This window comes from Alternaria arbusti, assembly GCF_024043155.1.
Source record: "Alternaria arbusti strain BMP 1465 chromosome Unknown scaffold_8, whole genome shotgun sequence".
In the NCBI taxonomy this organism is placed as follows: domain Eukaryota; kingdom Fungi; phylum Ascomycota; class Dothideomycetes; order Pleosporales; family Pleosporaceae; genus Alternaria; species Alternaria arbusti.
The window spans coordinates 12,404-29,774 of NW_026249948.1; the positions used below are offsets into that span (position 1 = coordinate 12,404).

The following is a 17,371-nucleotide window of genomic DNA, read 5'->3' on the forward strand; positions in this document are numbered from 1 at the left end:
TGCGGTGTTCATGTCATTGCAAGTACGCGGTTCAGTGGACAGAGTAGGAATACGGGGTCGATTGAGCGTCTTTGGGTGTTACTGAGAGATCAGATATCGTGAAGAGGTCAGGTCGACACGATAGGGGTAGGGTATTGCGGAAACTGTACTTTTCTTCTCCTTGCTCATGCTGCACGTCTCTACGCTGTGTCATATGGATGCCATGGTATTCGTGAGTGCTGTGAGGACGGCCCCTGTTCGACTTTTTCGTGTCCAATTTTTGTCTCAGTTGAACGTGGAACTATACTTGACTGATCTGATATACACATGAATACTGATTTCTCTGGCCCAGATTGTACGCAGCATTCAGTGTGCTACGATATTAGAAGGCCCAGCGATCATGCACGCCGACAAGACTGGGCTCGCGAAGACGGAGATGCACTTCGAGCAGGTAGACGGCGTAGTAGAACAATGTGTTCTTCGGGACTTCTCATGTGGCGACTTGAGATGGGCTACTCCGGTGATGCGACGGGAAGATTGTAGATCTTGCCAAGCATTTCGGGGGTGTGATGAGGAAAGAGCTCGAGATGCTTTGGACACGCGTGTTGTCGCGAAGTAATGTGGATGTGCAGGGTTGCGTACGGATGTCGCTATTACATGTTCAAGTATGTCAAATGGCATGCGCAACGCCAAGTTACATCTCGTATAAGTTACGCTATTTGGTGCGAGCGTGGCGGAGAAGTGCAAGGAATCGATAGCGTGGACAACCTCAGGTATCGCATGCGAGTCTCGTAGGCGGCCATAAGTCTTCGAGCTTTGGCGAAGCTGATGTGAAGCAGGGCATCCACATTCACCACTGAGTATTGTTTATAGATGTGAGAGATGTGTAACGCAAAAACGACCAACTGGGCAGGATCGCAAACTGATCGTTCAGCGGCCTCGAGACGATGTCGCAAAGGCTGGCTGGGTATGTATCATATGCAGTGCAGACCATCTACACAGTACTCGGGGACCTAAGGCTTGTTATTCGCGATATATCCGCAAGATGTCGAATACCTAGGTATGCTGAACAAGAAGTGAGCGAGCGGCCTCGTGGCCAGGTGATACTGATGATTGGAAGAGGCAGCGACTACTCCCAATGAAGTTAAGGCTAGCAATGTTCTACCATTCATGGGTCGCTTCTCCATGCTCCACTCCACTCACCATCTCTTGCATCACGATGGAAAATTTATATCGCGTTCGTTGATATCTGTCGACACGGCTTTCTGTGCCAGATGCACGATACATTCACGAACAACGCAACTTCCCGTTATGGCGTGTACAACGATGCTCGTTTCCTAATCACCTTTGGTCTGCTGATCATGGCTGCACAGAGAATCGCGAGTAGCTTCTACGCGGACCTTGGTAAGGCGACAACGACAAACTCCCCACAGTGAGAATTGTACTCGCGGCGGCGAATCAGGAGGCTGCTGTCACCAATCCAGCCTGCAAGTACCGAGAGAACCATCATCTGATCCACGTGTGCGATTCTGCTATTCTGGATCTGACGTATCCTTTGGATAACTGACCACTGAGATGGCACTCATCGCAGTTTCCGTTATATTGTCTCTACCTACCTCGCTGATATCGAACCAAGCCTTCCTTCGCTACCGCGCGTAACTGGAAACAGCAGGAAAGCACAATGACGCAGAATGCTGTCTCAATATGCATCCCCCATTCAGCGAAAAACTTCATCACCTAACCACATCTTCAAACTATCGTTTCTTCCTCAAGCGACTCGTATCAAACACGCTCTTAACCCAGCCATACAAGACATTACACTACCCACGCACCCACCATGGTGGCCTCCGGATCGCCATTTCTCGTCCTCGAGACACCCCCACCACCGCCGACCATCCGCACGCATCCACATCTTTTCAGTCCACAAACAAGCTACCCAGCGCCCCCGCCACCCACCCGCCAGATACCATCCCACCTTCTGCGCCCAGGTTCATACATACCACAACTCACTTGTCCAACACCGACTTTACCGACCCAGCAGATTCCGTGTCGCCCTGTACCTCCAGTGCAGTATCCCCAGCCAACTCTCCAGCCAACTCTCCAACCAAATCTCCAACACCAACAACCATCACCATCAAACCAACCGATCATACCTAGTGAACACACATACAAGGCCCCGACCCGTCCCCCCGGCCTCTCCACTCAACCAGGCCAATACCCTTCCCAGCTCTTCGACGCACTCATCTACCAACACAAATGTGCAGGCTGCGTCCACGAGCGTTTCTACGGGAAAGAATACAGTACGTATCACTGGCCGGCGTGTCGGTGGTTGGAAGGGAGGGAGAGGATGGGGAATGCGGATGCGAAGGTGGGGTGTGGGGGGTGGAGGAATGTTTTTAAGGATGAGAATGGTGGGGATGGGAATGGGAGTGGTGAGGGGGGTAGAGATGGGGGAGGGAATGGGAACGGATGCTGGGTTGCAGATGGAGGAGCGGCGAGGCGGGCATGGGAGAGGAGAGCAGGAGACGAGAGGGGGGTGAGGGCCTGTGATGGGGCGGAGACTTGGAGGAGGGAGCAGAGATGAGGAGGGGTTGGAGGAGGGGATAGAGAAGAGATGGGGCTTTTCCTCGATAGGGTTCAGTTTGCTTTGGCGTACCATGCCTGATTCTGTTTCGCAGACTTGTGAACTCCAGAGGTTTGGAGGACATGGTGTAAGAAAACCACAGGTTTTGCAATGAGCAAGAAAGACCAAAGGTGTTGGTAGAGATAAGAACAAATAAACTTGATCGTACAAGTACCCAGACCACATGCCTACAACGCCATAGCACAAGATATCCACTCCAATGCTCCTTAACGGATGCCTGTACTCAACGCCAAAGTTCAAAGCCAACGCACCCCTAAATACTCTCCCCCGTCTCCGCCCTCGGCCTAAACCCATCAGGCGTAAAAGTCCAACCTCTCCCCTCCGTAGGCGTCATAGCCCTTCTCCTCTCCACCGGACTCCAATCCATCACGCCCGGCGCCGGGAGTCCCGCAATCGCCGCATCATCCCTCGCGCGCTGTCTATCCATACTCTGTCTCTCTAGACTTTGTCTTTCCACGGCACCGCCTCCACCACCCGCCGCCGTCGCAGCACTCCCCTGCATAACCACGCCACCCGGACTGCCCAGCCCCTCAGTATCAGTAACCAGCCTGACACCTGCCGTCCGCTGGCGTTCCCTCTCTTTAACCGCGCGTTTCCCCTCTGCCTTCTTCTTCTCAAACTCGATGATGAGCGTTTTGAAATACGCTTCTGCAGCGCTGGTAGCGGAGTAATGAACCGGTGTCCAACTATAACTATTGCTCGCCAGCGGATTCGCGCCGTATTGCAGTAACATCCTCAGGGCCTTCAATTCCCCCGCCGCAGACGCATGATGCAGCGCGGTATTGCCCTGTAAATCGCTCGCGGAGAGTAGATTCGGTCCGTGGAGGATGAGCGTGGGAATGAGATGCAGCGTCCCAGCGCCGGACTGACACGCCAGCATGAGAGCATCGAGCCCAGATTTATTCTTCCAATCCACAGCCTCAGGGAAGCGTTTGGCGAGGTAAACGCCGCATTCCTCTTTACCCGCCGAAGCCGCAAGCATGAGGGGTGTTTCCCAATCGTTGTTCCGCGATATCATGCCGTCTTCGTGGCCGGCGTCGACGAGGAACTCGGCAATGGTCGTGAAGCCATGTTTAGCCGCAAGGTGCAGGGACGTGTTGGAGCGGTCGTCAAAGTCCGGGTTGCGCAGGTACTTGTGGTTGTTGCGGATGATGCGTTGGACGAGGGCGAGGTCGTTGAGGAGGATGGCGCGCCGGAGTCGCCGGGGTACGTCAATCCTGAGGGACGGCATTAGGGACGCGTTCTCGGGCTGGGGGGTACGTCGAGGGGCGCGTTACCCTGTGGGATACGACTTACATGGCTGCGGCAGTGGAACATGGTGGGATGATCAAACGGCGAGGAGACGCGCGGGCAATCGCGTAGTGACGTTGGGAAGCTGAGCTGCTGTGGGGCGGGAGCGTTGGGCCTTGGATCAAGCTGCGGGGACCTTTCACGGAATCTTGCTGCAACTGGCCTAGTACTCGCGTGGATGCGCTGCATGGATCCGTCCGTCAGATTAGCGACTCTTGTAGCATCTGCACTGTCACATGTCACGGGGATTCGATAATGTGTCATGACGTCTCGGACCTGGTCTATTCATGCATCATTAAGATGTGTGTCCCACATTGTCGGAAACTTCTATCAATGCCAGCACACACGCGGCTATCTTACATGCTCACGGAATAATCGTCCGAGCTGTAATACCTCTACAAGCCTTCAAAGTCTCCAGCCGCATCGTCCTCGTCAATGTCGCCATCTTGAATCTCCTTGGCCAACTCGCGTTCTCTCTCGCGTGCCTCCTGAGCGTTCTTGAGCTCCAGACGATGTTGGTTCATGGGGTAGCGCATGGCCTTGACGCACTCGTCGTGCAGGGTCAAGCACGCCCGAATGCGCTCGTGGAATGCCTCACCAGGCTCGCGGGTTGCATAGATGTCGCCAGCGACCTTGGTCTGCATGAAACCCTTCTCGTGATCAATTGAAGCCTCTATGACTCCGTCGCGGATAGCCTTGGCAACAATGTACTCGGCAGACTCCTCGCTCTCAAGGCCCAGGCGGATGCAGATGTCACGGAGCGAGATGCGCGAGTATGAAAGCGACAACATGCGGATACCGGTCTTGATGACGTTTTGGCGCAGACGAAGAATGAGAGTGTAGGTGCCGTCACGGTGGAAGACTGAAGAGGATGTCTGTACAACCTTGAGGAAACCCTGTAGGTCACCGACACGGACTGCCTGGACCAAGCGGAAGTAGGGCTCCATGGCACGCTCCAGACGGGGCTGGCTGAAGACGTCGCGCTCGGGAATGTCACCCATCAGCAGCTCAACAACTACCAGGAGCTTCATCGAGGCTTGGTAGAAGCCAGTTGCGCAGTGGGCAGAAGGCGACTTGCGGGTGGCGCTGATCAAGTGCTCGTGTGCCTCAGTGTAAGACAGCTGGATAGCCCGTATACGACCAAGGTAGTACAGGTACCTCGCGACCTGATTGTTGGGGGCGTTTGGTGGGAATTGTGTCTGCGCAACGAGGAGATCGGCTTGTGTGATGTCGGCGGTCGAGAGGTAGTTTCGGAGCAGCAAGGTGGTGACGGACGCCTGCGTGTCGGGGTCTTTCCTGAGCACGGCGCTTCGGAGGGCGGCGAGCAGCTTTCCGCGGATGTTGATGACGGGCGACTGCTTGGACGGGGGCTTGGGGTCCATCTCCTCGTGGAAGAGGGAGAAGTAGAAGTAGGCCTTGGCTGCTAACGAGTCCAGCGTCCGCCTGTTGAGCTCTCGGATCTTGTCTACCAGCGTCTCGGCGAACTCGGCGCCCTCTTCAAACTCCTTCTGATCGTAGAGATATACCTGCGCTTGTCAGAACTGGCATTGTTGCTACTGTCACCAAACATACCTGTATCAGAATGGCTATGTATACGTCCACCTCGGGCAGAGGCTCCTTGGTGTTATTCTTGTTAAGTTGCACCTCCTCCTTGTACTGGGAGACGACGCTCTGTATTGCCTCGCCGTCCATGCCAATGTACTCGATGAAGTTGCGCGCCGTGGCGTTGTTGGGCGAGTACGTAAGGATGATGACGGAGCATAGCACGCGGTCGGTGAGTCTCTTGCGGAGCGACGATATGGAGCGGAGAGCGCGTAGGGTGAAGCGGGTATCAAACTGGGCGACGGCTCGCTCGAGGAGCACAAAGTTGCTGCGGATGTCTGTCGTCGTCGGATCAGCACGCTGGTACAGATACTTGCACGCCGCAACCTCGGTGGCGATGATGTGGTTGGGGCACATCTTGCGGACCGGCCACGAGGTGGTGCAGTTGGTACAGGGGCACTTTGAGGTAAAAGGCATGTTGACTACTTACCAGCAATCGCCTTCTGCTCGACGTTCTCGGTTTTGGGCTGCTCGCCCTCGACGACGACGCCTTCCATGCTGTCCGCCATGATGGTCGCTCTTGACGTGTAGGTGGAGGGGCGGAAGGTGCGGTGTTTATTGGGGGTAGTGGTGGGTGGTGAGGGTGGTGTTGATGCTTTGCGGAGGTTGAGCTCCCAGCTTCACTGACGCCAGCGCGGCGGAACATCGGGGAATAGTTATCGAGCACCGACGCGCCCTTGTTGACCCCCGCGTCACCCCAGTATACTCGATATACACTCTATATCGGCATGGCGCTTCTGGACGCACACCTAGAGCAGATCTCGCTCTGCGCAGCGTCAATTGCAGAGTTGCCGTGGGTCTCCTGCCCTTCACCCTCGATAGCTTCCGACTGAACACCCCCAGGTTCGCCCCGCCCAAGATCTTTACCAACGCGTTACTGCAAAACCACGATATCACGAGCTTGATTCGAGACACCGAACTTCACGAACGCGCGCTATTCTCCGTTCCTCCGCCACCCGCAGCCCCGAAGCATGCCGAACCAGCTCCGTCTACCAACAGGCGCAACACCATCTTCAACCCCAATGGAGGCAGCAGCACCAGCACAGGCGGCGGCGGTGCAAATGCCGTACGAGCACCCAGACGTAACACGGCTGTAGCAGCAGTTCTCGGCAATGAGCTAGTAGAGAGGATACGCCGAGGCGGTGGAGGAGGCGCAGGCTCAGGTCTCGGCTACAGAATGTACAACGGCAGCAACAAGAACGAGATTGACGTGGAGTCTCTTTTAGAAGGCGCCGAGAAGCTTCTTGGAGTCTAGTACGTCGAGAACTACGAATCTGGTATCTCTAGCTGACCTACTATAGCCCCATACCCGGCGTCCACGACAAAATCGCAGCCATGCGCCAACGACACGCCCAAGTCTCCGCTTCGCTAGAGTACTACGAAAACCGACTTGCCGAACAACAAGCTGAGCTCGGCAAGCTGAACCGCTCACGAGGTGACTACGCGGAGGAAGATATGGATGAGCTCGAAGAGGAGCCCGAGCCAGTAGTCGTGCTGACTGAGGAAGATCTTCGGCGAGAGGAAGAGGAGACGCGTCAACTTGAGAAGAAGAAGAAGGAGCTTGAGGATCGTGTTACTTCCATGTCGAGGGATATATCTGGTTTGAGGTGATCTGGAAATGGTTAAGATTGTGATTTGAAGTTAGGCTAGGAGCTGCAATATGATACCCCATGTTTTCGCCTCAGCAATTTGGACTATACAATGATAGACTACATGCTTATTCACGAGCAGAAAAACGGTGATGCAATCATTGTTATTCGTCAATCGTTACTAGGGATATTTCATGTACAAAGAGGAAACTCGTCAGAGTCTCCATGCTTTCCGTCACTAGAACAACGCACCACCCAGCATAGCGCCACCGAGGAAACCAGCTGCGATAGGCAGACCAGCACCACCACCATAACCGTACCCATACGGCCTACCGTACGGCCCAGCAGGACGCATATACCTCACACCAGGATTTCCAAACTGGCGTGCACCATAAGGATTATATCCATAAGCTCCCCTCGGAGCATAGGGCCCATGAGGCGGCTCGATATAAACATCCCTGCCCTGACGGTCCTTGCCCAGCAACTGCGGCTGCCCCGTCTCCATAGCACGTATCAGAGCCTGTCTTGTACGCAGATGTTGGAGATACGCCTGCCGTTCCTGCTCCGCCCGCTGAGAGCGAGACTTCTCACGCTGCTCATGCGTCTGACCTGTGATCTTGTCCTTCAGCTTCCGTGAAAACTTGTGTATGCCTGTTGGTTCTCCCGGGGCCGCAGCGCCTTTACCCTTCGATGTAGGTCGCGGAGGGAGTTGGTCTTCCGCATCGGAGTCCTCAGCTGTGAGGTCCTCCAGTGTCATGGTTCGGTGCATGCGCGTGTGCTTCTTGCGCTCTTCGGGGGTTAAAGTGTTGAGGTACTGCTCGTCGTCGTAGGGGTGTGTCCATATGCTACGTGGAGGATCGGCTTTGGTGTCGACGAAGAATTGGTGCGAGGTCTCGGGGTCGAAACTACGGACCCAACCATCAGGGAGCGCGCGCATCTCGTCTTCCATTGAGCGGCGGCGCTCGGGTGGGATACCATTGCGTTCGGTGCGGGCTGCAGGGCCGTCGGTAGAGACACGGTGGATGCCTTGGGAGGGTTCGGCGTCGAAGATGGCGGCTTCGTAGCTAGGTGGTGGCTCGTTGGGATGTGAGGTTGCCATTGTGGAGGGTTGAGGTGGTATAGAGAGTGAAGGGAGTTTCTTCGTATTTCGTTGGAGGCAATGTCTTTGATTTGAGGTAGTACAGCTTATATGTGAGTAGATTGAGGGTTGTTACAGTGTATGTGAACGTAGTAGCATCGTCTGATCGAGGAAGTGGCGTCGATGTTCATGACGTCAAAGTACCTGTGGCCGTGCACTTCGACGGGGCTAAGGGGCAGCATCTCCGATGTGTTTCTTGCATGTGATCTTCGCCACCCTTCTGTGCATCACCAATCTGCACCATTCTGCCATCATAGCTTTGCCACACATTATGCAAAAGCCTGGAAAACATGCGCAACCTCCGGGGAAGCCTTTTGAGATATCCATGAGTGCACACCAGCCTCGTCTCTCCACCATGTGCGCTTGTCACACTGCAGAATTCCCCACAGGGACGGATGGCGCGTGTCCCACCGTGGTCTCGAGACCGACAACCGAGACCCCGGCGCTGGCTCCGGTAGTCTGAGATCTCGTGTTTGACGCTTCTTGCGCCCGGTCATTTCCCAGCCATGTCCGCAGCATCTGCATCTGTTGGATATGTCGAGCCGCACCGAGGATTGCATCACGAGCGTGCTGCGACGATGCCAAACCTCTTGGACGGACGGACTCCAGCTATAGGATACATAGTAGCACTGCCACTTTACTTGACAAGACTTCAGATCCCTACATCATCTTCTTCACACATCTCAATCAACATACCTTGCCCTGATGATCATGCGGCTGAAGTACCACACCTAGTTGGGAAATACTGTGTCAAACACGCAGGTCAGGTGCAACCTTCCCATCCCTCTTCTCTTCTACCAAGAGTATATGGTCTTACGTCTACCGTCGGGGCAGTCAGCCTCGCGCGCACCTTGCTATCATTCGGAACCACCCACAAACGCTTTAGGAGATATGCGCCGGGCTCTGGCTCTTCCTTACCAACCCTCGAATAGGCCTGGAAATGTTAGGGGCACGTTGTTTGGTCATGCGAAGGATCCACGATACCACATTTATGGAAACTATACTGTATGCATCTACTGACAAACGTGTAGCTTCTCGATGTGTGTACTCCTACCGCTATTGAGCCGTACAGCCCTACTCTCATCGACTACCACAACTCCACAGATCCGTTGTCTGAGGCAAGAACGTATATCATCATATGTTAAGGGTTACTAGTCAAAGCATTATGGGACGACCCGGGCGCCACGGTCGATTTGTGTGCTCGAGCATCCGATGAGCTGGTCGCGAGACCTTTGGTGGGGTGAGGCTTCAGGTACCCGAGAGCCCTGTGTGCTACCAGGCGAGTGCATGTACTTTCCGAGGAACTCACTTGGGTAATCTCCCCGCGTTTGGAGTATCCACCCTTCACATCTTAGGTCGATGTCTTAGATGAGCAAACCGACCTTCCTATACTGAATATGGACGACCATGTCCCGGTAATTAACCCTACGGGTCCTGTGGCTCATGGCTTACTTTCCCAGGTTATATAGCTTGCCTCTCCCGGAAGCAAGGCAGTCTTTACCGGGTCACTGTCCATCGCTCGAAACATTCCTTCATCAAACCTACATAGCGAGGACATTCGTGTACTTTACCTTGTTTGGAGTACCATCCCTGTCTTAACTTGGCATTCACTCATATACCTTCGGCTGTCAGCATGGCGAAGCTGACACCCTTCCTTCTGGCATTGTTCTATCTCTCATCTTCAGTCCGTAGTCTGCCAGCTGGAGAAGCAGCAAGAAGAGATCCAGCTAAGGTTGCAGCTCGCGAGATCACCTTGACAGATGTGTCGGTCACTACAAGTTATAGTACAGCTATCACGTCGTTGCAGTCGGCTTCTCCCACTGTGGAACCATCCAATACTGGCGTACGTTACGATTCTACAGATTGCGCAACATCCCTGAACATGTAGAAGCTGACAATCACCAGAGCTTTTTGACGGGCCTTCCTTCAGGTGGTCCCACCAAAGATCCAGTCGACGGCCCAGGAATTACAACAGCCACCAAGCCACTGTGCCCCGATGAAACGCCTCTTGAGCCTGGTCCCACAGCACCTTTCAATCCAGCTTCGTCAAACATCTTCCAATCTATTGCGAGCGCAGTAATTCCGTCGGCTATCCCTTCCAGAGCGGACCACCCCGTTCAGAGACAGAACATCGATGACAGAGACGTACCGGCTCAGACGAACAAGTTCTATGCCAACTTCTTCCTTGGCAGCCAATCTTTCCCGACCTGGACACACCCTTACTCTCTATCGTGGGCTCGCCGAAGCGATGGTGGCCCAAACGGTACGTACAAATGTACGCGGATGTTGGGCGCATACTGACATGAACATCTTTTCATCGCAGGTATTGCCATTAGTCACACGACTCGGGACAAATTTGCCTTTGTTCCAAATGCTGATGACACTCGCTTCTTCATCTCACCGCTCGGTATCCAACACATCATACTGTCCGCAAAAGAACTAAAGGCCGATACTTATCTCTCGCTTTCACGCTTGGGGGCCTTCTCCACATATGTGAATTTGAGACCAAACAACCTCCAGGGTACTCGCATCATGATGTCTCTTCCTGTTGTTCAGGGCATGGGCATGATGACAGCCGTTTACGACAGAGCGACACCAGTGATCAAGACCACTGTCTTCTTCCTGTCCCTGGAATACGTTGCGCTGGTCAATGGTATCACGCACAAGTATCGGATCGTACTCAACGATGGATCACACTGGCTTCTTTATGCCACTTCGGATGGGTCTGTTGGTACACCACCCTTTGTGTTGGAGAATAGCGAGACCATCACCGGCCCTTCCGATTTCGTTGGCAAGATCCAAGTCACCAAGAATCCATCAGGCACGGCAGTAGAGGGTATATTCGACAATAGCGCCGGGGTATACCCAGTCAATGCCAGTATATCTGGGAATGTCAACGGGGCTTTCGGAAGTTACACAATAAGCTGGGCCAAAGGCGGTGCAACAGAGCGACCGTTGCTGATGTACGCGCTACCTCATCATGTCGAGTCGTTCGATCAACAAACTGCGGCCGCCTTGAAAGACATCACATTAGTCACCACGACGAAGGGCTTTGCACGAGCTATTGTTGCCGACAAAATGACGATGGTGGAGAACGATCTGCCAGACAGTATTGGTTTTGCCCCATGGGCCAAGAACCCCAGTGCAGCTGGGGGCTCGGAGAACATTAATCTGAACGCACAGGCCCTCGCGCTCATCAACCAAGCTGGCATAGCTGAGCTAAGCCAGAACATGATTCCGCAGACCTCACTGAACAGCATGTACTACTCCGGCAAAGGTCTGGCCAAGTTCGCTGCCATCATCTACACAATGAACAGCATGACAGGCAACAGCCAATATGCTTCTGCTGGTCTAGGCCGCCTCAAGGACGCTTTCAATGTCTTCGTCAACAATACGCAGCCTGAGCCACTCGTCTATGATCAGGTCTGGAAGGGTGTTGTGTCGCGCGCCAGCTACTCCGGAGACCTGGGCTTGGATTTTGGAAACACGCTATACAACGATCACCACTTCCACTACGGGTACTTCGTATACACCGCTGCCGTCATCGGCCATCTCGATCCCACATGGCTCGACGAAGGCAGCAACAAAGCCTGGGTCAACAACCTAGTCCGCGACTTTGCAAATCCCGTAAGCGACTCGGAATTCCCTTTCCAGCGATCCTTCGACTGGTTCCATGGCCACTCCTGGGCAAAAGGTCTCTACGAATCCGGCGACGGTAAAGACCAAGAATCCACCTCGGAAGACACCTTCGCCACCTACGCGCTCAAGATGTGGGGCCGAATAATCCAGGACGCGAATATGGAGGCTCGCGGTAACTTACAACTCGCCGTCCAAGCCCGCAGTATCAAGAACTACTTCCTCATGGAAGCCGACAACAAGAACCAACCCGCCGGCTTCATCAAGAACAAAGCCACCGGCATCCTCTTCGAGAACAAAATCGACCACACCACATACTTCGGCGGAAACATTGAATACATCGAGGGCATCCACATGATCCCACTGAACCCCTCCTCCGCATACACTCGTCGCCGTCAATTCGTGCAAGAAGAATGGGACACGTACTTCAGCAACGGCCGCGCCGAGCAAGTCCAAGGTGGGTGGAAGAGCATCCTCAAAGCCAACCAAGCGCTCTTCGACCCACAAGCTTCATACGACTTCTTCGCCAACCCCAACTTCAACGAGCAGCTTGATGGCGGCGCGAGTCGTACGTGGTATCTGGCGTACTCGGCGGCGCTGCTGGGTGCGGATGAAGCTGGAGCGCAGCGCGATTACCAGATGGATTACGTGGGGCCTGAGAAGGAGGGGCAGAAGGTTGAGGCGAGGGGAGGACGGGAGGCTTCTATTGATGTGGATGTGCAATGGTATGGCACGAGCTCTAGTGCTTGGAGTTCCGGGTTTAATTGGCCGAAGCCTTCGAGTACTGCGCCGGCTTCTACCTCGTCGAAGACTACTTCTTCGTCTAAGGCTTGGTCTTCTGGATTCAACTGGCCGCCTCGTTCGAGCACGGCATCAGCGTCTACTTCCTCTAGTGCTTCGAGTACCGCATCGATGACAACTTCGTCGAAAGCCATGTCTTCAGGTTTCAACTGGCCTGCCCCAACGGTGGTTAAACCTACACCGACTTCGTCTTCGACGACCAAGGAGCCGGAGATGACTATGGTTTCTAGTGCTGGCAAGAGTAGCGGCAAAGGCGATGAGGAGAGCCTGTGGGAGTTGAGGCTTTAGGTAGGAGGCTGAGCTGGCGGTGCATGGGGGGAAGTCCATATGTGTTTGTTCTTCTTGTGGCTATTGCTGTGTAGACTCATTCGTGTAGATACTATGTTTGAAAACGAAATCAGACAATATCTTTTAAACGCGACTTTGCTGCGGATGAACGGTATCGCTTCTCCAAATACCACGGTTCAATCAATTGGAGCTTGCAGAAGAGTAGAAGACACTGTCACCGCCATGTGGCGTCACGGGAGTGGCGCATGTATGTGGGTCGGGATACGGCACCCGGAACGTCTCTTTGAGCCGTGGACCGACCTACTATCAGGAAAGACTCTCTGGAGTAATCATTCGTTCTATCGGGCCGGCTACTTTGGCAAGTCCTATTTAAAGGATCAAACCTGGGTCTGATCACTAATCCGATGAGCAGATATGTTTCGCGCTTTGCCATATGTGTATGAGGGGAATAACGCTCTCTGCAGGTCCCCGCAGCATCCGTATCTTCCGCGAATGCTTAGCAGCGGTGATGGCGTCGCTTGCTTTCTTGAACTGTTCCGATGATACCAGTCATCAAGAGATCTGTTGCAGCTGCACGTCAGGTTCTTTGGCGTTCGCCGAAGGGCTCGATTAACGTTGTCCATTGCTTCCAATGGACTAATCGATCTGACCGCCATCTTTGTAGGTGCCAAGTATGAACACGCATCCTCACCGTCTCTTGACAATGGTACCCATGTATCCATCCCACCATGTCTTCGTATCGACAGCCCGTTAGTCAACCCAACGCACATACCACCGAGCTCGACCTTGAGGTTACGAAGTAACGTGGATACTTCTGACGTCGAAATACGAGGGGTTGTAATATATAACCACAGCATCCTCACCACACTGCCATCCACCCACGCCTTCATCTCAAGTCCGAACTAACTCACCCAACACCAACCAACAAACTATCAAACCCATACCAACCGCCAAAATGCGCTTCACCCTCCCTGCCATCACCCTCGCCCTCGCGGCCGCAGTCAGCGCCAGCAACCCCATCCAAGCCGCCTGGAACGTAACCCGCTCGTACAAAGACGTCAGCCAACAAGTTGTCTCCTTCGAAATCACGGCCGTCTACGTTGACGAAGAATACCCCGATGGTCTCGAATCCAAGTGCACATGGGTTGAGAAGGGCCAAGTGTACGGCGTCCAGTGCACCCCGGACACTTTCACGCTTGAGCCCCAGCGCGATGGTCTGAGTAAGTTGTTGTCGCACGAAGATGGGATGAAAGGAATTGAGGCTAATGTGCGATGTGATTGTAGCTATGAAGGTTCACCAGACTATCGAGAAGCCGAATCAGCAGGTCGTGTATGGAGAGGGCGAGGTTCCCAGGAGTGGGCATGCTGTTATTCCTGTTAATGCTCGTGTTGCTTAGATTGGCGATGGGTATTTCGAGTATGCGTTGGAAGGCGGAGAAGATGGGGGACATAAGAAGTCATGTTGAGTAGAAGTACGTTGGCAGAAGTTGAGAAAGAATAGATTGCACGTCAACCTGGGGAAGTTCAGAACACTCTACATCAACGTTAGTTCGCCTACTTTGCATGCTCTTATGTTACTGTAGTCGGCAGACCTGTTCAGATTTCCCCTCGTGTCAGGTAATTGCGCCTTTGACTTTGACTGCGGACTGGTGCTAGTTCGGGCTGAATATTGAGGTTGTACTTACGGTATGATTGCGAGTAGCGACTTCCCTCAAGCCTGAGGTGAACAATGCAGATTGTCCCCTGAACTTGAACTAGTTAGGCATTTCTCGGCGATGCTCGATGATGCGCAAGACCTTGGGCGCGGGCCGACAAAGTGTCTGTTTTGGTTCGTTCAACTTGCAAGTGGGCCGAAGAGGTAGTTCTAGCTTTAGAAGTGGACGGCGTCTTAGCATTGCCGACTAAGGCAACTTTGTAGAAAGATCGACGAAAATCGATCATCAAAAGCCTCGGGACGCACACGTGCCAGAGCCTAGGGGTCGATCTTGCCACCCAGATTCGCGAGCAGAATGCGCGCATGGCGATAACTGAACGGCATCATGAAGAGTCATTAGACACATTCGCTGCAAGTCTGTCCCATGAACAAATCTCCTTCATAGGCGTGTATTTCTCCATACGATAGACATGGAGGCGGCTTCTAGTGGTATAGCGCTTGCTAGAACAAAGCACGCGCTAGGGACGGCCCTGATTCGCACATGGGTCCAGGGGGAAATCAGCGTGACTCGCTGCCCACAGCGCCGAGGGTGGCCGTACAACAACTCGCTTTGCCTAGTCGACAGTAAAAATTGAGTTTGATGCACGGCCGAACGACTAGAGAACGCAGATGGCGCACGTCAAATGTGGGTAAAATGTTAATAACTGGTTCCCCCATAGACCATTGTGTCCGCGGAGGAGTTCTTTCATCCCACTACCATGGCGCCGCTTTCGCGACTTCTTACAAGGCGAGCAGCCTTGTTTTCCCTTGTCGCATCAACACTCGCACAAACCGGCAACCCCATTCTCGACCCTATTCTCGAGACCATTGGATCCGGTCTTCAGGGGGATGGATTGATTGATGGTACACTTGGTGCTATCGGCGGAATACTAGGCGGCGAGCAAACCTTTGACTATGTCGTCGTTGGAGGAGGGACGGCAGGTGCTGGAGTTGGCGTAAGACTAGCCGAGGCAGGCTTCAGCGTTGCTATCATCGAAGCTGGAGGCTTTTACGAGATCGCGAAGCCGGTCTTGGGCACCACTCCAGCAGGATCCTTCTTTGGAGTCGGAGCGAGCCTCGCCGACATGGTACCGACGACAGACTGGGGTTTCGCTACGGAGCCACAGCCGCAACTGAACAATCGCCGGATCCACTATGCTCGCGGCAAATGCTTGGGTGGAAGCAGTGCCTTGAACTTCATGGTGTACCACCGCGGCACCACGGCAAGCTACCAGATGTGGGCGGATGCTGTTGGTGACCAGAGCTATACCATGGCAAACCTTACCCCATTCTTCAACAAAGCAGTGACCTTTACTGCCCCCGGAGAGCGTTCGCTTGACAACATCACGACCACTTACGATGCATCCAGCTTTTCAAATAGCGGTGGACCTGTGCAGGTTGGCTACGGAAACTGGATTTCGATCTGGGCATCATACCTCGAGAAGGCTTTCAAGGCCTTCGGTATCCAGGAGAACACTGACTTCAACAACGGGAAGTTGCTCGGGTACCAATGGTCGCAGAGTACCATCCGGTCACGCGATCAGACGCGAAGCTCGTCGGTTGCTTATATACACGCCGTACAAGCCAATACCGAGGCCTCACGCAATCTCAAGGTGTTCACCCATACGCAAGCGCGGCGAGTCTTGTTCGACAAATCCTCTGCCAGGCCTAAAGCAAATGGAGTCGAGGTGTCAGCCCTTGTTGGACTGGCAAAGTATACGATAAAGGCTCGTCACGAGGTGATAGTGAGTGCTGGAACGCTTCAGTCTCCTCAACTACTCATGCTCTCGGGCGTCGGTCCGACTGACCAGCTTTTGGAGTATGGCATCGACCAGATCGTTTCAGCCCCAGGTGTTGGTCAGAACATGTGGGATCACGTTCTCTTTGGTCCTTCATACTCCGTCAAGTTCAAGACTGTAGGTTCCATACTTCTCAGACCTTTGGAATTGGTCAACGCGCTTGTCGAGTACACGACGAAAGCCAAGGGTCTACTCACGTATGCGGCTGACATACTGGGCTGGGAAAAATTGTCGAAGGTCGAAGGAATTCGCGACAAACTCAGCCAAAGCACTCTGGATGCCCTGGAATCCTTTCCTGACGACTGGCCCGAGGTGGAATACATCGCTGCCGACGCGTACGCAGGGAACTTTCGTTATCCCCTGGCGCAACAGCCTCTGAACGGCAGGAAGTATGTCAGTATTCTTGGAGCCATGGTAGCACCGCTGTCGCGAGGCAACATTACACTCAAATCGGCAAATCCACTCGCTGCGCCGGCCATCAACCCAAACTGGCTGTCTGATCCAGCCGATCAGGAGCTCGCTATCGCCTGGTACCGTAGGATGCGCGAAGTTTTTGCGACAAAAGATGTCGCATCACAGCTAGAATACATGGGTAGTGAAGCATACCCAGGCCTCGACAAGGACAGCGACGAACAGATTCTTGCAGTCATCCGAGACAGCGCGATCACAGTATGGCACGCCTCTTCGACCTGCCGAATGGGCAAGAGCGTACTCAGAGATGGTGTTCGCGAGCGGGCCGATGAGATGGACGTCGTCGACTCTGAGGCCAAGGTTTTCGGGGTAGATGGGCTTCGCGTTGTGGACGCCAGTATTTTCCCTTTCCTGCCGCCTGGCCATCCTCAAAGCACCATCTATGCATTAGCAGAGAAGATTTCGCAGATCATTGTTCGGGATGGTCGCAGTAGTACGTAG

At 53.8% G+C, this 17,371-nt stretch overlaps 7 protein-coding genes across 7 annotated transcripts; 4 read left to right on the forward strand and 3 right to left on the reverse strand.

The window, feature by feature from the left end:
- Positions 1-2,876: 2,876 nt before the first annotated feature.
- On the reverse strand, positions 2,877-3,940 carry J4E86_006377 (uncharacterized protein; the record flags this gene model as incomplete). The annotated part of the gene is made up of 2 exons (XM_051446906.1): positions 2,877-3,872; positions 3,920-3,940. The coding sequence occupies 2 exons, from the start codon at positions 3,938-3,940 to the stop codon at positions 2,877-2,879; spliced, it is 1,017 nt and encodes a 338-aa protein (XP_051301391.1).
- A 368-nt stretch (positions 3,941-4,308) lies between these two features.
- J4E86_006378 (uncharacterized protein) lies at positions 4,309-6,024 on the reverse strand (the record flags this gene model as incomplete). The annotated part of the gene is made up of 3 exons (XM_051446907.1): positions 4,309-5,439; positions 5,486-5,793; positions 5,946-6,024. 3 exons carry the CDS (start codon positions 6,022-6,024, stop codon positions 4,309-4,311), a joined length of 1,518 nt encoding a protein of 505 aa, XP_051301392.1.
- Positions 6,025-6,243: 219 nt separating this feature from the next.
- J4E86_006379 (uncharacterized protein) lies at positions 6,244-7,126 on the forward strand (the record flags this gene model as incomplete). Its single annotated transcript, XM_051446908.1, has 3 exons — positions 6,244-6,308; positions 6,359-6,769; positions 6,817-7,126. 3 exons carry the CDS (start codon positions 6,244-6,246, stop codon positions 7,124-7,126), a joined length of 786 nt encoding a protein of 261 aa, XP_051301393.1.
- Positions 7,127-7,342: 216 nt separating this feature from the next.
- On the reverse strand, positions 7,343-8,203 carry J4E86_006380 (uncharacterized protein; the record flags this gene model as incomplete). The annotated part of the gene is made up of 1 exon (XM_051446909.1): positions 7,343-8,203. One exon carries the CDS (start codon positions 8,201-8,203, stop codon positions 7,343-7,345), a length of 861 nt encoding a protein of 286 aa, XP_051301394.1.
- A 1,672-nt stretch (positions 8,204-9,875) lies between these two features.
- J4E86_006381 (uncharacterized protein) lies at positions 9,876-12,967 on the forward strand (the record flags this gene model as incomplete). The annotated part of the gene is made up of 3 exons (XM_051446910.1): positions 9,876-10,085; positions 10,148-10,505; positions 10,566-12,967. The coding sequence occupies 3 exons, from the start codon at positions 9,876-9,878 to the stop codon at positions 12,965-12,967; spliced, it is 2,970 nt and encodes a 989-aa protein (XP_051301395.1).
- Positions 12,968-13,922: 955 nt separating this feature from the next.
- J4E86_006382 (uncharacterized protein) lies at positions 13,923-14,364 on the forward strand (the record flags this gene model as incomplete). The annotated part of the gene is made up of 2 exons (XM_051446911.1): positions 13,923-14,187; positions 14,252-14,364. The coding sequence occupies 2 exons, from the start codon at positions 13,923-13,925 to the stop codon at positions 14,362-14,364; spliced, it is 378 nt and encodes a 125-aa protein (XP_051301396.1).
- Positions 14,365-15,379: 1,015 nt separating this feature from the next.
- J4E86_006383 (uncharacterized protein) lies at positions 15,380-17,371 on the forward strand (the record flags this gene model as incomplete). The annotated part of the gene is made up of 1 exon (XM_051446912.1): positions 15,380-17,371. The coding sequence occupies one exon, from the start codon at positions 15,380-15,382 to the stop codon at positions 17,369-17,371; it is 1,992 nt and encodes a 663-aa protein (XP_051301397.1).